At 44.8% G+C, this 22,253-nt stretch overlaps 1 protein-coding gene across 3 annotated transcripts in view; it reads left to right on the plus strand.

Annotated features, from left to right (window-relative positions):
- PTPRT (protein tyrosine phosphatase receptor type T) overlaps positions 1 to 22,253 on the plus strand; it is a 1,038,801-nt gene that overhangs the window by 630,981 nt on the left and 385,567 nt on the right. For all 3 annotated transcript variants that reach the window (XM_055306331.1, XM_055306315.1, XM_055306321.1), the window contains exon 8: positions 10,226 to 10,522. In XM_055306331.1, coding sequence (XP_055162306.1) covers positions 10,226 to 10,522 — 297 coding nt within the window. The remainder of the gene's footprint in view (positions 1 to 10,225; positions 10,523 to 22,253) is intronic.

Consider the following 22,253-nt stretch of genomic DNA (forward strand, 5'->3'; position numbering starts at 1 on the left):
TGCTGAGTGGGGAGCCTGCTTCTCCCTCTGCCTCTCCCCCTGCATGCTTTCTCTTGTACACACACACTCTCCCTCTCAAATAAATAAAATCTTAAACAACAACAACAACAACAACAACAACAACAAAGCATGTACTACAGTGTGCAGTTTTGTCAGCCCGCATGTCTGATTGCCATTATAGTTGTTTCATTCTGACTCCCCACTCAGATTTTAAGCTCAGGAGAGGCAGGAACCCTGTTTTTGTTGACACTGTGTCCCAGCACCTTGCCTGCCACCCCATAGGTGCTCAATAAATATTTCAAGCTAAACTGTGTCTAGGAACACTTTAGAGTAAATGAAGAGAGCAGGGAGCAGGGAGTAGGGAACGAGACCTGAGATCAAGATCAGATGTTGGGCACAAACCTTCCTGTACTCCCCAGTTTCCCTTCCCTGCTTGATTTTTTTTTTCTCTAGAGCACTTACTGCCAGCTGATGTTCTGTATAATTTTCTGGTTATCTCATATATTATATGATACCCCTTTGCACTAGAACATAGGTCCCTGAAGGGCAGGGAGGATTTTTGTATGTTTGGCTCACTCTTACATCCTGTATATTACCGGGCACATGGTGGGGGCTCAGAAATGTTTATTAAAAGAATGAGTCTGTCCAGTGTTTTACTTTTGGCAAAAAAATACTCGTATCACACTGTCACAACTGCCTTCTTTGTTATTGTCACTTACTTCTTAGGAATGGCATAGAGGGACTGTTACAATGCTTAACATGCAGACTGGCCTAATTCATCACTGGATGGGGGGTGCTCATGTGGGGGACAGTCCTGTGTCAGAATTTTCATGACCAATTGCTCCTTTGTTTTCAGCTCTTAAACTTGAAACATACTGCCTCCTCTGCCTGAGGTTCAACCTTCCTGTTCCCTAGCCCCTTCCCCTATTCCCACACACCTCGCATCTTTACTTGGTTAAATCCTACTCACCATTTAGACGGAAGGCCCCCTCTTTTCAGGACAGCCTTCTTGGCTCCTAGACTGCACATTACATTGTTGGTAATTTACTCTCAAATATTTAACAGAGCAATGTTACGGATGATTTATAGGTTAAGCTATAGTTCTAGGTCAATCCCAGTGCTTCAAGCCTTCCCATCAAGAACACACAGTTCATTGAAAATGTGCTGGTGTCTCTGTCAAGGAGCCTCTACTCCAGAGACAATGCTGCATTGCACAGGTGTTTCTGATACTGTATCTTGATCATCAACCCTCATTTTATTAATTAGTATACTAAATGTCAGAAATTGGTTGTTGCGGTTGAAATTGGAGACCTGTTGATCAACATAATAACAGGTACTATGAGTGGACTTTAATTGGTGAAATTATATTCACATATTCAAAATATGTGGGCTGGCCAAAATATTTGTAAAGCTCTTTCCACACAAAAATAATGAAGAGAAAAAAAAAATAATGAAGAGGAAAGCAGTAAGACTTCTAGCCTTTAACTAGGGATGATAGATTCCCAAACAGCCCTGATCACCCATTGGATAAGGAGGATTCCTGATGTGACTATAATGGTAATTTATTTTGTGCCTGGGATAGAAGTAGACCAATGACAGCTCTGGGTATTGGCTGTTTTTGAAAATAAACTTTAATTGAAACAGCCACACCTATTTGAATGCATATAGTCTGTCTGCCTTTGCACTCTAGTAGCAGAGGTGAGTAGTCACAACAGAGACTGACCTGCAAAGCCTATATTTACTAGCTAGCCCTTTGCAAGAACGAAAAGAAAAATGTTTGCCAACTTCTGCAAGGACAGATTTCTGGGACTTTATTGAACTTTATAGAATAGATGATTTGACCTGGTCTCTGTCTGCTTGCTAATAAACATTTGTGTAATAAGTGGTCATCTGTGTAGTAGAATTTGGCCTGAGACTTGCTTTTATTATAACCCAATAATGCAGTTGTGGGGGAATCATTAATCTTCACTCACCTCAGATTTCTTTGGTGGCTTCTGGTGTCTATGAAAAAGGATGTAAGGGTTGTGCACGAGTCATGATTAAATTGGCTCAGATGAGTCTCCAGTGCTAGGTTGTCTTTCTGCCACGTGCTGCCTGGAAGCCCAGCACTTCCCCTGCTGAAAGGCGCTTCCAGCTTCATCGCTCTGCTCATCACACTTGTGTCTACATTTCCTTCTAGAGCCTGAGTCTCATGAAGGCAAGAAAGTGTCTGTCTTATTTACAAGCATCCCCAATGCCTGTCCCATCTCAGAGGTTCAAGATGTGCTTGTAGAAATAAGGAATAGATACAGCATTTTCTGAAGATGCATTAATGGAAGCTTGGTGGCTCCAAACCATAGTTGGTTAAAAGCATGAACCCAACAATCAATGAGATCGAAAACCAGGCCAGTAACATACAAGACTTCTACCTTAATGGCTCCTCTGCCTGCCTTCCTTCTGGAGGTGGGAGCTGTATGTGAAAGAACATAGCTGTGTCAGGTACCATTTAAAAGCTTGGTGGAGGGGCAGCCCGGTTGGCTCAGCGGTTTAACACCGCCTTCAGCCCAGGGTGTGATCCTTGAGACCCGGGAATGAGTCCCACGTCAGGTTCCCTGCGTGGAGCCTGCTTCTCCCTCTGCCTGTGTCTCTGCCTCTCTCTCTCTCTCTCTCTCTCTCTCTCTGTGTGTGTGTGTCTCTCATGAATAAATAAATCTTTAAAAATAAATAAATAAAAGCTTCGTGGAGACTGTTTCCTTAGTTCCCCTTACAGCCCCAAAGAGCAGGGAGTATCACCCACATTTTACATGTGAAAAATAAAGGTGGCACAGATGCCGATGGCACATGTGACTTGCTTTAGGTCCAGGTGTTCACAGAGCCAGTGTTGTCTTTATTACGCCATGGCGTCTCCAATGCTCAAAAGTAGTTTTTCATTAATTAATGAGCCACTGAATGTCTAGATGAATTACCTTCCTTATTTCATTGCTACAAGAGGGTAGCAACGGAGTCACCTTCTCACAAGGTAACATGTTCCAGCATGGCAGGGCTCTGTTTATCAGGATAAGTAGGACCCAGTGACCCTGGATTGTGAGAGTACCAGCATTCTCCAAAGAAGCCTCTGGATCCCTGTCCTTGCCTCCTTTTATAAGATGTCCATGGTAATAGTCAACAAATTCTCATCCACCAAACATCTGTAATAAGTTAAAGGAGGTGGTGGAAAGTAAGCAAGAGAGTGGGTTTGGATGATGCTGGAAGGAAGATGGATTTTAATTTTGTTCCTTTTACCTTTTTCTCCCTTCGTGTATCATTTCCATGCAGAAATTGCAAATTAATGGTCACATCGAAATATCTGTCAACGTATTACTGCTCTTGCAGTATCAAATTATACTGGCAATAATGTTTCCAGCTGCCTAGGACTCCATTGCAATTTAATTTGAAAGGGACTCAAATTGCATCTCCAAATGGATAAAAAATTAATTTTACATACAAGCTATCCACCTCCACATTTTCAGCCCCATGCCCCAAATTATCTCAATGTAGGTTCAACTTTGAACAGTACATATGTTACAGCCAACTCCACATGCAAAGATGAATAAATAGAAAATTCATGATTTGGAAATCTGCTTTGCTGCTCTTTTTTTAATAAGATGTTCTGCCTTGATTAAGGTCATTAGGAGATTCTACAGCTATTGCCTTTGACAGCAGGAATGGAAACTGGGCCCATATAGAACAAAAAAAAGCCTCAAATTCTGACTTAACCACATAACTAGCCTTCACAAGTGGAGTGTAAAGAGAGCCCTGATTTACCCCTTACTTCTTCTCCCCTGCAGTATGGAGGACCTTAATTCTGGTCCTTAATTCTGGTCACTGTACCTGGGCAAGGAAGGCTTGGGGAGAAAATTAGAAGGAAAGGGTAGTATTGGCTCTGGACCGTGAATCTGTTGACCAAGGATTTGCCAGTGGTGTCCCAAGCAGAGGGAACAAGGGCAAGAGCAAGGAGGTACGGGAGGAATCAGGACATGGTACTTGGCTTTCCCAACGTAGAGTTGGAGGAGTGAGCAGCTGGAAACGAGGAAAGGAGTTTGGAGGTGAGAGGGTAGAGGTTGCAAGTTGGGCTCAGGTATTAGGTTGGCAATGGTACTTCAGGAAAAAATGGTATTTAGTAAGATCTAACCTGCAAAAGAGAAGTGATCGGAGGTCAGGAGGATCAGCCTGCCTTCCAGAGGCAACTGTGGGAATGAAGGAGCTTCTGAAGACGTGAGTCAGTCACACACAGACCCACATGCACACTTGTCCCTAATCTGTGCAAGAACACAGTAGGGTCTAAGGCCAGAACAAATAGAGTCCTGCGGCCCCCTTCCTTCTCCTTTCCTCTGACTTTATAAAAAGTCTCATGCAAACGTGTGGAGACTTTAGTCCTCATTTCTGAGTTCTGTCCACTCTCCCCAAAGTGCCATTCTTTGGTTACCCCTGGGCCTTAGGGATGCACACACATGGACTAAGGTCTGATCTTGGAAGGGCAGATCAAGGGAAGAGGTTCATACAGGCTCCAGAAGTAAGTTTGGAGTGCTGGAGCAGGGAATTCTGGGGGTATCAGGTACCTGGATCCTGGTCCAGAATAGGGAGTGCCAGGAGCAGATGGATGCTTTGGCCCACTGACTGCTTTGGCTGCAGGAGGAAGGCATAGGCTCAAGAGGGCAGCATGGGCTCCTTAATGCACAGGGCTCAGGACAGGGCCCCTGTTGTCAGGTCTAAGGGCAGAGAAAGTATACCCAGAGGCCAAACCACTTGGGTTTTTCATCAGAGGAAGATTTTCCAGCTTCCTAGACAAGCCGCACTCTCTTCCCACTGTTTATCTTCTCTCTGGCCAGGAGGCTGTTACTGAAGACGGTCATGTGGGAATGGCCTTTTCTAGTGACAGAAACTGCCCTGGGCTCTAGGCTTGGACATATTTACACGGGGATGTAAATTCAGCAAACCAATCTCCACTGCACACACAGGGAGTTTCTCGGCAATTTCCAACTTGTTTGTACCGACCCAAGTGTAAACGCAAGACTCTTCCTGCTATAGACAATCACTGGAGCAGAAGCGGAGTTGAGAGGCTGAGGTTTGGGGGGAGGAGTCAGAGCAAAAGTGTGAAGGCGTCCATCACACGTTGTGAAAACTAGTTTCCATTGTGTGGATTGCGGGACATTCTTCTTGCAGGAATGCAAAAATAAATATGTTCACCTTAAAGGCTCAGTGACATCATGGCAGGGATGAAACCGGGACTGTGGAGTCAGGGGGTCCAAGCTCGGTTCCCAAGAACAGGTCACCATCTGTTCATTCCAGTTTAATAAACATGAACTGGCCCCTCGACAGACCCTGTACCATGTGTTGAGGTTGCTGGACAAATGGAATGTGGTCCCTGGCAGCCTGGGAGGAGTGACAGATAAATGAACAAGCAGTTCCTAGAAAGCATAACAAATGCTGAGTGGGCTGGACACCTGTGCAAAGGGCTATGGGAACCCAGAGCCAGGGACTTGGCCATGTGGCTCCTGGACAGTCACGTCCCTTCTCGGCTTCAATTTTCAATGCTAGAGAGTTGTTTTCAGCATGCGAGTGCCTAGCCCACAGTTACTATGTCATCAGTAGCCACTGTCTTGTCTTCTCTTGAGTGGGAGTTCTCGAACTCTCAGAACACTGTCATCTCCACGCCTGTCTAGCCCACAGATCTACCAGAGGTCTTGCCTTTTGCACAGGAACTGAGGCTTCCTTGATCTTAATTTCCATACTCTGGGGTACACCTGAAGTCATTCCTCAAGGTATCAGTAACACACTTGGCCATATTTCCCAAATCCCTTCTGCCTCTGGTCCCTCTGTTCCCAAGTGGTATTTCATTGCCCCAAGGGAAGCATACCCATCTCAGCCCTTTCTAGAATCCACAGGAGGTCAAAAACCTTTTGTGTTGTTCTAAGGGCCCATTGAAGATCTGGGAGTCACACTGGGCTCTTGGCAACATTCTGCTACCTTGTTCACCCCCATCTTCTCCTGTTCAGTCTTAGTGACAAGTAGATTCATTTTTCTCTTCCTGTGAAGGCTGAGCACAACTGATCCCAAGGCACTGGGGGTGCAGCTTCTGCTCCAGATAAACTTCTTAAGGCATTTCTCCAAGAAAGGCCATTTTCTCTAAGAGGAATGCCCACAGTTAAACAGAGGCAATTTTCTCTCTCCCTTTACAGTTCATTTTATACTCATTAACAGCCCTCTGAGATTAGTGCAATAATTTCCACTTTATAGACGAGGAAATGGAGGCTCAGAGATGAAGTGCCCTTGCCCAAGGTCACACACTAGTGAGTGCCAGAGTCTGGCTTCCAGCCGGGCTCCCGTTGTTCCCTGTGGCCAGTTCCCAGTGGCCCATCTGATGACTGTGGCATTGCTTCAGAGGAAGCAAGGAACTTCCCCAGTGCCGGGACCTTCTGGCTCTCGGAGGGAGTCTCTGCTCTGTGGCAGCCTTGCATCATCCCTTCCCCTCTTGGAAAAGGCACCTCTGCCTGCTTCCTCCTTTAAGAAGAGCAGGCAGGTGTTTGAGTGCACAGCTGTCCAGGTGAGCTGTGGAGAGAATTCTGGTGAAGCTGGAGACCAGCAGTGGGAAAACAGGCCAGTGATCAAAGGAGCACTAAGTGTGACTGAGTCCCGTGTCGCCCTCTCCAGTGGGTCCCTGGCTCCTGAGGGTCAAGCATTTCTGCCTTACGGGTCCCAGCATCCTCCCCAGGTGTCCACAGGCCCCTGTGACTTGGTCCCCTTGCCTGTGGTCTCATGGCACAGCATAAATGCAGAGGCACTGGACCCCTGCGGACTTCAGATCTCAGCTGAGCACTCCCTATGTGGCACAGGCCACAGGGCTCTGGTTTCCTCTCTGACGAGACAAGTGATGCTTTCCTTGCAGATGGTGGTGAGGTCCACAAAATGGGCCATCCACCCTTTGGCTTGACGCTCTCTGGGGCCTTCCGGTGCATGTCTCCGGACTGGGTGCGGGCTCCTGGGACAAGCGGTCAGCATTCCTGCTCTCCCAGGGCTTACATTCTGGTGGGCAGGGCCAACTTTTATTTTATTTTTTTTTTTAAATTTTTATTTATTTATGATAGTCACACACACACAGAGAGAGAGAGAGAGAGGCAGAGACATAGGCAGAGGGAGAAGCAGGCTCCATGCACCGGGAGCCCGACGTGGGATTCGATCCCGGGTCTCCAGGATCGCGCCCTGGGCCAAAGGCAGGCACCAAACCGCTGCGCCACCCAGGGATCCCAGGGCCAACTTTTAAAAAGCTGCTGTGGTGGGAAATGAATAAATAAAGAAACAGTGAACAAGAAGAGAAAGAAATAGAATAGCCCCTGAGCTCTGCCGGGGCAGGGGGTGGGGGTAGCTCAGCAGGGACATCTTTCCTCACAGAGGAGACCAAGTGAACAGGGAGGGAAAGCAGGAGAGGGTACGGCCAACTCCAGCAGGGAGGGGAAGGGCGGCAGGCAGAGCGCAGGAGGAAGAGGTGGGAGAGAGAGGGTGGCTCTGCTTCCCTCGAGGACATACACAGCACCTGCCCGACTCTCTCTCAAGACCCCTCGTGTCTGGCATGTCTTCTGACTTTGCACACTAGGCATGTAGTCAGATAGACACAAGTTCAAAACCCCCCTTGCCACTTGCTAGTCTTGTTAACTCGGCACAAGTTCCTGGGCCTCTCTGGCCTCAGTCTATTTATCTGTAAAGTGGGACTGGCAGCCAGTCCCTCCCTCACAGGGTCACAAGGTGATGCAGGTGACAGACCCTGACTGGCCATCAGCGCTGTTTTAGTGTTTCATTTGTGCTTTAGGGGCACATTGGAGATTCCCTCAAAAATATTTAACATGGGCTGTGGTACATCTTAGGATGTTTAATAAACTGGATGACTCTTGGATTTAAAAGGTCTTACATGTTGCCATCCTCACTCTGTAAGGAGATGAGGTGAGAAAGCCCTAAGGGTGATGATCTTCTTGGGGTGTGCCGTCTGTTTTGAAGGCACAGCCAGAGGAGGAGTGTCCTGAGGTCCTGAGCAGGGATAAGTGGCCTCCCTGCCAGGAGAGTTCTGGCATTGGGACCTGCAGAAAGGCTCCAGCTGGGCAAAACTGGTGGGAACACTCAGACTTCCCAGGCAAGCAGCTTCTTGCTCATCCTGTGCTTTTGTACATTTGTCCTCATGCCATCAGGAGTTGTTAAACTAATCGACCACACCAGATCATACCCCCACTACTATGGGGACCACACTTTTCACCTTCTATTCTGTGTGGGCTCAGCACAATGGACCTTCAGCAACAGCTTATTCAATGTCACATTCTCAAAGTCACCCATTTGCTTTTGGAACGCTGGCTCTCTTTTACACAAAGGACCTGTGAACATGAATAATTGGGCTGTACAAGTGACCGTGAACTCCTCAGTCAATCCAGAGCCAGGCTGCTCACTGTCCCCAGCAGCTCGTGAGCAGGCCTGGGCTGGTTTGCCAGGCGCCCTGACATTTCTGGGCATCCTCCTCTAAAGAACACTGTTCTGAAGTGTGTTCCTTGGCAAGGCTCTGTCACGAGTCACAGGACATTTTCCCCATAGGGACAGATCAGGGAACGTAGCTTGTACGGAGTCCTGCCCACTTTCTTACTGTTGCATTGGCATAGGGGCAGCCTTACCCCTGAATGCTTTTAGAGGACAAAATACTAATACCCCTATATGCTCTTAGGGTAATAGAATCCATCATTTGCATAAGGATACTATACAGCACTGCCACTTAAAAGACTTTCAGAGTAGAGACAACATACAAAGCCTTATTATTTGCATCACTATTCTTACCACTACAAAAGAAACACCACCATATATTGAGTGCTTATTAAATCCCAGGTATAATTCTAAGAGCTCTGCAAACAACATTTCATTTAGCCCCCCACTACCCACCAGTGAGCTTAGTACTATTATTACCCTCATTTTATAAATGAAATAAAAGATGGACCGAGAGAAATTACAGAACTTGATAAAGCTGTATAGGTAATATGGAAAGAAAATACTGATTTAATCTCTAGCCTCGGCTTAACTACTTCCAGCTAAGATAGTCAACACAAGAACTTATGGGGATACTGATCACAAAAGAAGTTATGCTTCTATTATAAGAAATGCCTAAGCTTTATAGAATGACTTCACATGTGGGGATTTTTTTTTTAAATGTTTCATTTGTTATAATGTGTTTTGTACTAAAGCACCTATTTTATATGATGTATAAACAGAATATTTGCAATAAAATAAGACAGCCAAAGTTATATATGGGGGTCTGGATGGGGAAGGATGACATGGGACATAGCAACAGAGTGTGAAGACATGACCACATCTGCTTTTCAATTATTTATTTATTGAGAGAGAGGCAGGAAGGGGGAGGCAGAGGAAGAGCAAGAATCTCAAGCAGGCACCATTCTGAGTGTGGAGCCCAGCACAGGGCTCGATGTCATGACCCTAAGATCATGACCTGAGACAAAATCAAGAGTTGAATGCTTCACCAAGTGAGCCACCCAGGTGCCCCCATATCCGGTTTTAGGACCATGTCCTGGAGGGGGTGTGTCTGGAAAAAAGTGAGAGCAGAGAAAGAATGTCAAGGGCTGTCATTGGAGGCTAGGAAATGATCGGTCGTGTTCTCAGTGGAAGGAGGGAAAATTGTAAGGAGGAGTCAGCAGTGCCGGTGACCATGTAGATGAGGTACTGAACGCTGTGTACTGAACACATGGCTGGATTTCCAGCCTGCACACCTCAGTGTGGTTAATGAGGGAGAGGGGGCTGATTTCCCAAGGGAGAGAATGTGGCAGGATTGCACGTAAGGCAAGTCTAAATTAGTCCAACCGTGGGATGTTGTATGTGCTTTTGTTGGTTCCCAGGGCAGTTTTCAAGGGTGCCCCGATGAACCTTTACGAATTTAACAACTTTGCACTTCTTTTAATGGTTAACATTTATGTATGGCAAGTGATTCAGGTTTTCCCTTTATATAATTATGTTTTCTTTTTAATGCATGCGCATAAGTAAGAAAAAAATTTTGATTTACAGAAAAAATGTCAATTAAATTGTACTCTGTGGCAAAAATCATGAAGGCTATGGCTAAGGGGCCAAGATAAGTTTGGGGGCTGGTCCCTCCTGTTTCAGCAGGACACCCACCCCTGCTGCCTAACAGTCCTCCAAGCCTTTATGTCTCGTGTGCGTGTGTGTCTTGCAGACCCTGTGCACGGCCCGCAGAACGTGGAGATCGTGGACATCCGCGCCCGGCAGCTGACCCTGCAGTGGGAGCCCTTTGGCTATGCAGTGACCCGCTGCCACAGCTACAACCTGACGGTGCAGTACCAGTACGTGTTCAACCAGCAGCAGTACGAGGCTGAAGAGGTCATCCAGACCTCTTCCCACTATACCCTGCGTGGCCTGCGCCCCTTCATGACCATCCGGCTGCGGCTGCTGCTGTCCAACCCTGAGGGCCGGATGGAGAGTGAGGAGCTGGTGGTGCAAACAGAGGAGGACGGTGAGTGACGGGGATAAGGAGGTGTGCTCACTTGGGAATAGACGATGCTGAACCTGTCACCGGGCTATGCCCCACAGTGATGAGGTTTTCTATTTTCCTGCATCTTTAATTTCCTCCTCTGTAGCGACCTCTTCGCCAGGGTCTTTAACGAAGGGCATCACACAACTCCAGGGGGGCTGTCCCCTAGACACAGACACGCATTTAGATTTGATCCTTCCACAACCCCATCCTTCTTCTCACTTTATAAGACCTTTTATTTCTGGTGTTTAACCACACTGATGCTTCTGGAGGAGGCATTGTGTATCATATTGTTTTAGCGCATTGAATCTGGGAGTCATACCACTCTGGATTCTGTAGGAGTTAAATTAAAAAAAAAAAAAAACGTGTAAATTATGTAGCACACTCACTGGATGACCCAGAACCAAATCCACACTTGTATGTCTTACAAGTAGCTGAAATGCAAAGTATCCAAAAATGAACCAGTCTCTACTTCTCTACTGACTTCTCACTCCATGTTCCTCATGTCAGTGAACTGTATCCAGTGAGTCAAAATAAAGACCTGAAGTGATTCTCCATTTCTCCTCCCTACCCCACCCAGGCCCCTCCACCCCTACAAGGTTCTGATGAGTCAGCTTCGTGCAGTTTACCTCCCAACATGCCTCTTACCTTGAGACTCCTGGACTACAGAACCACATCACTTTTCCCGCCCTCTGTCCTTGCCCATGCCATTTCTCCTACTGTGATAGCCCCTCCCTCCATGTCTGTGAGACAAGCTGTATTCATCTTCAGGTCTTAGCTTGCATGCTACTTCCTCCAGGAAGCTTTCCCTGATGGCTCCAAACTGATATGAATGTTTCCTCCTATGCTCCCACTGCATTTTGCATGTGATTCCACCACAACAGCTGTCTTATTTATGGGAGGACAGAACTTGCTGGTTCTAGGACTTACCTAAAAAACACTTCTCAACACCATATTTCAGTTTTCCTTCCAGCATCTTTAGTTAGTTCTTTGGAAACAGACTGTGAGGTGTAGATTTGGGTACAGGTGATGGAGTAAGGAAGTTTTCCCTGGGGAGTCCGGAAGAGAAGTGAGACAGGATAAGGAAAGGAAGGGTAAGGTGCAACCTCAGGCCTTGTCCAGCAGAGGGGGCTGTGACCTGGTCTGCAGGAGAAGTCCACAGGACAGGTCTTGCATCACTCTTGGCTCCCAAGCGGGGAAGAAGGGAGCTGCCCTAGGGCTAGGCCTGGGATGCAGAAGGAGGGTCGGGAAGGAAATTCTCAGGAAGTGCTTGCTGTCTGCCACATGCAGACAAAAGGCCGAGGGGGCCAAAGATGGTGTACAGGGATGGACAGAGCACTGTCATTGTCAGCCACATGAGGCAAAGATGCGGGGCTTAGAACCTCAAGGCAGAACCTCTTCCATGACAATCCCCCCTATCACTCTTGCTTCACATAAGCAAGTTCAAGGACCCTGAGTAATGGCCCCTGCTGGGATCCAGATAGACATCCTCAGCTGCGAAGTCCCCCGAAGAGAAAGAAGAAAGTGTGCCAGCCTCTGCTCATCCTGTCCCCCTATCCTCCTTTCCCCAAATTCCATCCTATAACTGGAAGTTTTACACAACCCACCTACGTGGTAAACCCTTCATGACCCTCCTCCCCCTTTAAATTCATTGTCACGGCAACTCTTTGCAACCCTTGCAGACTCTGCTTCTCTAGATAGTAACTGAAGTAGTGACCCAGCCTCTGTCACCTTGGCCCCCCACCTTCCTGCCTAACAGTGACTGTAGGCCTGTTCACCCCTGGATCAGCCTCATCGGGTGACCTGAGTGCATTGCTTCCTGTGAACCCATTCTCATCCAACCTCCAATAGAGGAGTGGGCATCTGACCGGGGCATCCTTCTGCAGCTCAGGATCTGTGGCCTTGAGTTTGGTTCCAGGTGAAGGTGCTGGGCCTTTTCCTGGATGTCTCTGCTGTTTCAGAGATGCACAGCTCATCCTCCGGCAGGTAAAGGATGTGCTGCTATGGAAGGTGAGCTCTAGAGCCACACATGTGGGACAAGCCAGTCTCCCTCTCTGTGCCTCGGTGTCCTTGCCTGTCAAATGCAGATACAAATAGTGGCCATCTGATAGGTTGGTATGGTCACTGAAAGGAATGATATATAAAGACATTGGAATGAGAGCACCTGGCTGGCTCAATCGGTAGAACATGTGACTCTTCATCTCGGGGTTGTAACTTTGAGCCCCACATTGAGTATAGAGAATACTTAAAAATAAAACAAACAAAAAAAAAAGGGAATGATGTCCAGAAGACTGTAGGTTTTCAATGAATGTGGCTGTCACATTTGGATTAAATCACAGAAGAAAAAAATGTCTTGGCAAAGGATCCTATAGCCCAAGCAATGCAGAAACCAACAACCTGCCCTAGGACACGCATTCCAGCTGGTTGGAGAAGATATGACTTAGACACTCAAGGAATAGTGACGTGGTCAGTGCCTGATCTGAGAAGCAGAGCAGGACAGGGAGGGTGGTTGGGTGGCAATCGGTTATTAGACAAGGAGGAACTGCCACTATTGAAACTCAACGTGGAAACTCCAGAGTCAACATGAACAATAGGGTTAGGTCCAGGAGCAGCTCTAGGTGTTTTCTCCAGGATGCTCTGTGTGCCTCGGGCTGCTTTATGAGGATTACTTAACTTGTGCCACAGCAAATCCCAAGTCCCGTCTTTATGCCATGCCTCAGCCTCTCCCTTTCTCCTTCCTGTCACCAGGGGGGTGAAATCACAAAGCCTTTATCAAAGTAACTTAAGAGCAGCAATGCTTTAAAATTAAACTTTAATTAAACACCATTTATAAAACATCAATTCCTACTCTTTGGAGACGTGTGGACATTATCATATTAAAAACACCAACATCCATGACATGCGTCCTCCATCTCACAGCTCTGCTGAGGCCCCACCTCAGGACCCTCTGTGTTGAAGGAAGACTGCCAGAGGGCCCAGGCCCCTCCCTAGGCCAGGATCAGGTTCCATTCCTCCTCGAGAGGGAAGAGGCACCATTTCTGTTTGTTGGGAACTCATCCACCTCAAGGACAAACTGAGGCTGGGTCCTGGCCCTAGTCAATTAACTGAAACCCCCTTCAGGGAGCCACAGAGCAGCCTCTCAGATTGAGCTGCCTGGATTCATGCTGCTTTTGTCTGAGCTCCAAAACTGTCTTCTGGGGAATTTGTAAAATGGGTAATTTCGGTGCCCCAGTCCCTTTGAGGGCCTACAAATCATCCACCGCTGGTGAAAGCAGCTCATGGCCACAGAGCCCCATGACATCAGTTGGGGAGCAGCAAGGAGACTAATTGGGGTTCTTTATTTTTTCTTTTTTCATAGATGATTCAGACAAAACTGTGGCTTACTTATTTTGTGCTTCCTTCTCTGCCTTTCCCCAGACCACAGTCATGATTATGAAATGGAACATACGAGACCTTGAACTACAAAAACAGTGTTGATGATGGTCTCATTTGGCTACCATTTAGTGAGCACCTACCCTGTGCTAGGTACTAAAAGACGTGTTATACACGATGACTCAAACCCAAGATTTTATTGTGAAAGTTTCCATGCTATAGAAAAATTAAGAGTAGTATAAAGAAGACTTGTGAACCCTTGGCCTAGATTCACCACTGGTAAACACCATGCTCCATTTTCTTACTCATCTATATGTATGGTATGTGTGAAATGGAGGCATCACATATAAAAATGCATATAGTATTTTTAAGTATTTAAAAGTAAACTGCAGAAATCCCAACATTCTGATCTCTCAACTCTTTGAGAGTATACATTACCTAAGGGCAAGGACATTTTCCTACACAACCATGACACTATAAAACATCTAAGAAACTTAGCATTAATTGGGAAAAAATTAGGTAGGCAAAGCACATTCACATTTCCAATCATGTTAAGCATGATTTTGTGTGGCAAAACCAGAAAACGAGACATTTTTGGCAAAAATGCCACATGGGTTGGTGATGTGTATTTTTTACTGTATGCTATCTAGAGTTACATAATAATGTCAGGGAATGCCTGACATACTGCATTTGGCCACTTAGATAAGCCCCTCTGCTGTCAATACAGCCCTTTCCTCTTTTTAAAATCAGCAGTTCTGTGCATTGGTGCTTTGAGGTCTGGCAAATCCCTATTCCTCCATGATTTTTTCACCCAGTGGTTTTAGCCTCCTTGATAATCCTCCCCTGAATCATTTTATTTACAAAAGGGTGAATTTTAAATCTATCATTCCCTCTACATGGATTAATTAGCATTCTCCTTTATAGAATGATTTTCTCTTCCCATCCTTCCCCATTTTTAATATCCCTGTTGACTCATAGATCATTTGTTTTTGACTCCTTGCATTAAAATCCAGTACTATTTATAATTCTCTTCAATGCTCACATTATCTCATCTGTGGCTAGTGGGTTGGCTCTTAGGTTCTTTTGACATGTTCTCATTAGTCTTCCTTGCTTCTGCCATAACAAAATATTCTAGACCACCCTTGTAATATCTCTGCTCCACACCTGAAGTCAACCACTTCTCTAAGGATTTCTGGTCTCTTTCAGTGGGGAGTGGTACTTTGGCACAAAGATATACATCTTAGCCATGATCAATGGGGTGTTATAACCTCTAGACTCTTCAAGTAGGTACAACTGAGGGGTATAATTTATCTGTTTTAAATCTCCAGGTTTTACTGATTCAGATCACCTCTTACTGTCATTCCATACATAGATCTCCTTCCTGCCTCTGTGAGAACCTGGTTCTTAACATCCACATGTTTCCTCACTTGCTCCATCCTACAATACATATAAAATAGTTTCTTAACTACAATACCAATCCCCCTAAACACAGGAAAGCTACTATGTGAGGTTAAAGATTTGCTTTTCAGTTGTTCTCTCCTTAGGCAGCCAAAATACTATGTTCAGAGGCTTAGTCTTTTCTCTGTGCAGTTATAGCATCATTTTGATGCCCAGTGAGGTTCATTTGTATCAGTTTTAAGGTTTGCCTTTCCCCCATCCTTTTTATTTAATTTTATTGTTTTTAAAATCAAAGCAGTTACATGGTTCAAAAGTCAAAACGATGTAAAAAAATGTACGCTCAGAGGTAGTACCACCATCTCCATTACTCATGTTCTTTCTGTCAACATCCAGAAGATCACTGTTTTTATTCATTTCCGGTAATATTCTTCCTGTAGCTCATTTTGCAAAAAAAAAGATATTTTATTAAGATTTATTTTTTAAAGATTTTTTTAAGATTTATTAATTTACTTTAAAGATTTCATTTATTTATTCATGAGAGACACAGGCAGAAGGAGAAGCAGGCTCCCTACAGGGAACCTAATGTGGGACTTGATCCCGGGACCACACCCTGAGCCAAACGCAGATGCTCAACTACTGAGCCACCCAGGTGCCCCTTATTTGTTTTTTTGAGAGAGGGAGAGAGAAAGAGTGCTTGTGCAAGCAAGGGGAGGGGCGGAGGGAGAGGGAGAAACAAACTCCCCGATGAGCATGGAGCCCAACATGAGCCTCAATCCTAGGACCCCAGATCATAACCTGAGATGGAGGCAGACACTCAGCCAACTGAGCCAGCCAGGCACCCCTCTTCCTCTTCCTGTATATAAAAGATAGCACAATAGATAAACTCCACATCATGTGTCTTTGTTCATTGACTGTTCTCTGGAAATCAATCCATATCAGTTTGTACACATTTGCATGGCTCTTTCTGATAGCTGCATGAGACTCTAGTATGTGGATATGCCGTGGTTTATTCAGACAGACTCCTATGGACACTTAGATTGTTGCCATTACTTGTTAGGACAAGTAATACTGTAGCTGTTTGGTATTCGCGCAGTTGTATTTTCATAGTAAATTCCTACAGGTGGGATTGCTGGGGTCAAAAGATAAAGAAACGTGCAGTTCTGTTAGATGTCAACAGATACTCCTCCTCAGAAGTTGTAGCATTTTACATTTTCACTAGCAATGTAGATTCCTCCATCTTAACACCAAGTGTGAGAAAGCAAACAGTATTATTTTTTTCTAGCTTACAATAAGGAATTTCAGGCCCCCATATAATTTATAATAAGTATATAAAATATAATTGATCATAATTAACAATGGGTGCATAATAGATTAAAACAATTGATAGTAATATGATTAATGACATATAATACAGATTTACAGTATTTGCATTGTAGGAAAGACTGACGTGTCTGAGGTCTGAGTGCCTGTATTTTGTGTGCATGTCTAGAAATCTAAGTATCTGGTTCCTCAGGTGGTAGGAAGCTAGGAGGAGGCTGCATGTTGCTAGGGACAGGTGCATGTATAGTAACAAGATACAGCACATGAAATCTAAAAAAGAGAGAAGTAAGAAGAAAAGTACAAAAGGCAATAAATAACAAGGCAACAGTCCAGAGTCATTTAGTGGAAGGGTAAAAAGCTACATGCGTCTTAGCAAGCTCTGAAAGCATCGTTTTTCAGTACATTTTTGAATTTTACAAAGGTAACCTTGAGATATCATGAAAGGTAAGGAGAAATGCAATTAAGGTTTTCAAATGCCTGTGTTGACCTAGGCATTGTGCTGATATCCTTCATTCCTTCAGTGAGTCACCAAATCCTGCAGTGTTGTTGCTTTTGATACGGTTTTGTGGAAGAGAACTCTGAGGCTCAGACAGTTCAAGGAACCTGTCCCAGGCTGCCAGGCAACAAGTGGCAGAGCCAATAATTAGATGCCTAAATCTTACCCATAATTTCTTTCCCCCAACCATCTAATATATCATCCTATAACCTGCCAAACCTCCCCAACACTGTCTGTGCTTTTTCTATGGCATTTATCATCCATCACCTGAAATACTGCGTGTGCATGCATGTGTACATATGTACATATATATACACACATATTTATTGTCTGCCAAGCATATAGTAGGTGCTCATTAACTATTTGGTGAATGGGGATGCCTGAGTGGCTCAGCAGTTGAGCATCTGTCTTTGGTTCAGGTGGTGATCCCGGAGTCTGAGATCGAGTCCTACATTGGGTTCCTTGCAGGGAGCCTGCTTCTACCTCTGCCTATGTCTCTGCCTCTCTCTCTCTCTCTCTCTCTCTCTCTCTCTCTCTGTGTATCTCATGAATAAATAAATAAAATCTTTAAAAAAACAATTTGGAGAGTGAATGACTATCTGACATCAGAGTCCATTCCACAGGGCCCTATTTGTTTTGTTTTGTTTTAAGATTTTTATTTATTTATTCATGAGACACACAGAGAGAGAGAGACAGAGACACAGTCAGAAGCAGGCTCCATGCAGGGAGCCTGACGTGGGACTCGATCCCTGGTCTCCAGGATCACACCCCGGGCTGAAGGCGACGCTAAACCACTGGGCCACCGGGGCTGCCCTACAGGGCCCTATTTGTATGCACCGTTTAAGAAGAGGAGGATATGGGTAACATATGCTAGCTGTATTCAGAACCAACTCATACTGGATTGGTAGAGCTGATCATTAACCTCTCCTCTCACCTCTTAGTTATGTGATACCATATTCATTGCTCAAAATTGTCACATTGGGGACTTTACACCATGAATATTGGCAAACATGTTGGTATTTTGTTTTTCTTGGGAAGTTGCTTGTGAATCATTTACTAATACAGCACTGTAAAATTCCATTAGAAAGACATATTTGAAGGGCGCCTGGGTGGCTCAGTTGGCTAAGCGCCTGACTCTTGATTTCAGCTCAGGTCATGATCTCAGGATTTTGAGATTGAACCCTTGCTTAAGATTCTCTCTTCTTGACCCCTGCACACCTTGCATACACTCTCTCTTAAAAAAAAAAAAAAAAAAAAGATGTGGGCAGCCTGGGTGATTCAGCCCAGGGTATGATCCTAGTGACCAGGGACCCAGTCCCAAGTCAGGCTCCCCGCATGGAGCCTGCTTCTTCCTCTGTCTGTGCCTCTCTCTCTGTGTGTCTCTCATGAATAAATAAATAAAGTCTTTAAAAAAATAGATATATTTGACATCTTAAAATGTAAAAATTTATCCAGAAAAAAAGAAAAGATTTCCTTTAACAGGACTGGGAAATCTATCTTGTTTCCAATCAGATACACTTAGAGTCTGGTGACCTTCAACCATTTTCAAATTATTTTGATTTTTCTTAAGTTAGTTCTGAGTCAGTTTATAATGAACCAACTAGCCAACAAATATGGTCCCTGGAATAGGAAGGTAAAAAAAAAAAAAAAAAAAGACCTAGACAAGAGAAACGGGATGGGAACTTTTGTTGACTCTGCAGGGCTCTGCACTTTCACTTGAGTGACTTCCCAGAACTGCCCGCAGAGTTCACCACTACCAGCCCCACTTTCCAGATATGAAAATGGAAAGAAGAAAGGAAAACAGGAAAGGAGAAACCTTCCCTTGATTACACTCTGTCCTCCTTTATGTTGAAATGAAAATTTCCCTTAAATTACCACCTGACTTTTAGGCACAAGAAAACATCTGGTTTAATTACAGTGAATTTACATGAACCTACTGACAAGAAGCACAGTTAAAATTAGCAATTTTAGTGTGCTTTTTTTTTTAAGGGAATGAAATTATAAAGTAATTAACCTTTGTTGTAGAACTCTGTCAGAAGGATGGAAAGTTCTTTGCTGTTAGATACAAGAAGAAATGAAATTGTGGGAAGGGAATATGTGGACTCATTAAAGAATTATAAAGAAAAAAAAAAGAAGACTAAAGTAACACAGAATTAGAAGATAAGACAAAAATGGAATCTCTCTCCAAGGAGTCTTTTCACAATGAGGGGAGGGGGGGAGAGGCCCAGTTGAATCAAAAGAAAGTAAGACTGCTTCCTTGGAAGGACATCTTGACCTGTGGAGCACTAATGTAATGTGGCAAAAAAGAGCCTTGGTCTCAGGCTGAGATAACCTGGCTTTGGTGGTGACACTGCTTTTCAGCTGTTCTGAACCCACATCTACCAGAATATGGGGGAAAAAAAGGACCATTCAGAAAGTACTTTGGAGTCAGAAGGATGAGGACTTTACTCAGGCTCCATTCACTACTTTGTTATGCAGCCTTGTTACTCACATACTGTGCACTACAGTGTCCCTGTCTATGAAATGGGATGATAATATCACCAATCCCTTTAAGGTGTTCTACATGAAAGTCTGTATGTAAAGCCTCAACTTACTCTCTGCCAAGAGTACAGGCTCAGCCAATATCAGACATGGCAGGCAGATTTTTAATCAAGGTAGTATAACTAGAAAGAAATCAAAGCAAGGATCTTTGCAAAATTTCTGTTAGTAAGGGGCCATTTTAGAAATACCTATAATACCTCTGTAACCTCCATCTCCAATATCTCACTCTGACTGTAGAAATGAACGTGTGTGGGATCCCTGGGTGGCACAGTGGTTTAGCGCCTGCCTTTGGCCCAGGGCGCGATCCTGGAGACCCGGGATCGAATCCCACATCAGGCTCCTGGTGCATGGAGCCTGCTTCTCCCTCTGCCTATGTCTCTGCCTCTCTCTCTCTCTCTTTCTCTCTCTCTCTCTCTGTGTCTGTGTGACTATCATAAATAAATAAAAAATTAAAAAATGAAATAAAATGTCTTTTAAAAAAATGAACGTGTGTGCCAGGGTTCCAATAAGATTTTATTTATAAAACAAGCAGCTGGTTGCATTTGGCTGTAGCCATAGTTTGCTGACCCTTGATCCATGCTGATTCCCCCTAATAATTTCCTCTGATATCTTGGCTTTACAATCCAGTGATATACCAGTGGTTTCCCCAATTGGTATCTCCGGGCTAGACCTCCTGCCTGCCCTCCAGAGTCGTTTATCTAACTGCCTGTTCAGCCTGTCCAGCTGGATTGTTAATTAAACAGGTCCAGAACTAACCTCCTGATCATCCCTCAACTGCCACCAAACTCATTCTTCCCACAGTCTTCTCCATCTCTGGTTAATGCCAGCTGCCTTTTATTAGTGGCTTGAGTCAGAAACCTTGATTGCTCACTTTTATCACACCCAAGGCCCTGAATACCTTTCAGCCTAGATTCTCTGTGGTTGGCACCCCTTTGCTTTGGGCGAAGCAGCAGCCCTGCCCACTTCCCACATCCTATCCATTGGCATGTTCTCTTGGCTTACCTTCAGTACATAGTATGACCTCAACTATTACTTACAGCCTCTACTCCTTGCTCTTTGGTCCAAGTCCCTGTGAGGCCCAGCCTGAATTACTGCAGTACTTTCTTAAAGGATCATTCAGCTTCAGCTCTGGTCCCTACATTCTTTTTCTCAGCACAGCAGCCAGAATGATCTTGTTAAGCCATGAGGCAAATCATATCACCCTTCTGCTCAGGACCTTCCAATGGTTTCTCATGTCACTGAGTTGAAAAGCCCTAGTCCTTACAGGAGCTCACTGGGCTCCAGGTGGCCACAACTACTTCTGACTCAGACTCTCACCTCATCTGCTTCTGCGTCTGCCTTGCTATACAAATCCAGTCACTGTTCTCCTCAGATATGCCAGCTATGTCCCTCCCTCAACACCTTTGTGGGTGACATTTCTGCTGGCTAGAATGATCTTCCCTCCAAATAAACAGGGCTGATTCCTTCACCTGTTTCAAGTCAATGTCATTTCTCGGGAAATCTTCCTCAACCTTTCTCTAAACAACTGGAAGCCTCCGACACCACACTGTCCCTCTTCTCTGCTAAATGTCTCTCATTAGCATTTATCATTTGATGTACTGTGTGTTTCAACATACATTTTAGTATCTGTCTTCTCTCACTAGAATGCACACAGAGGAGGCCACTTTTTTCTCTTTTGTTTACTGCATATTTTTAAGCACCCAGGACAGTGCCAGGTAGAGAATAGGCGTGTAGTAAGTAAGTTATTGAATGAATGAATCTTGAGTCCTCAAAGACAAAATAGATTTTAAAATTATTTGCTGTAGAAATCAGAAGGTGCTTGTAGAAAGCTATTTAATATACTCAGTAAGCTATGGGAAGATATGGCTTTTATGATGAGGACTATAGCACCATTCACAAAGAATAGAGGCAAGAACACCAAGGAAAATAATAATAATCCTGATTCTGCAGAAAAGCAAATTGGTGATCTCCAGGCTACACTAGAGCAGTTCTCAGAGAATGTGATGGGACCAGGGGAAGGAGCAAACCCAGAGTAACACTACCTGTGTGCCATACGCTTTGCTCAGCACTTCACATGGGCCGATATATTGAATCACACACCTATGAAGTAGGTACTGTTTTATCCCCACTTTAAAGGAAACTGAGCCACAAAGAGATTACACAACTCGCTCCAGGTTATACAGCAAGAAATGGCAAAAACAGGACACAAACCCAGGCGATCTGACTCAGCCTATGATCTTGGTCATCATGCAGTGCTGCCTCTTTGATCTGCAGGACAAAAATGAGAGTTTCCATTTGAGGTGTTGATCTAGTTCTTAAACTACCCCCCCAAAGAAATAAAAGAAGAACACCTGTAAACCTGCCCTGGGAACTACAAGATGATGCCATCCACGATCCAGAAGGAAGGAATACAATACAGTGTTGAGGAAGAGGAACGCACGTAGCGAAAAGATGACTGAGCCGTGACTTCATTGAAAGAAACCCCTTCCTCACCCTGGAGACCCAAGAGGAAAGACTTCAACCTTCATTAATACCCTCAGACTCTGACTGGCCAGGGCTGAAGGCAGGGGTGAGCTTATAGAGTGG

This window comes from Nyctereutes procyonoides, unplaced genomic scaffold (assembly GCF_905146905.1).
Source record: "Nyctereutes procyonoides isolate TBG_1078 unplaced genomic scaffold, NYPRO_anot_genome, whole genome shotgun sequence".
In the NCBI taxonomy this organism is placed as follows: domain Eukaryota; kingdom Metazoa; phylum Chordata; class Mammalia; order Carnivora; family Canidae; genus Nyctereutes; species Nyctereutes procyonoides.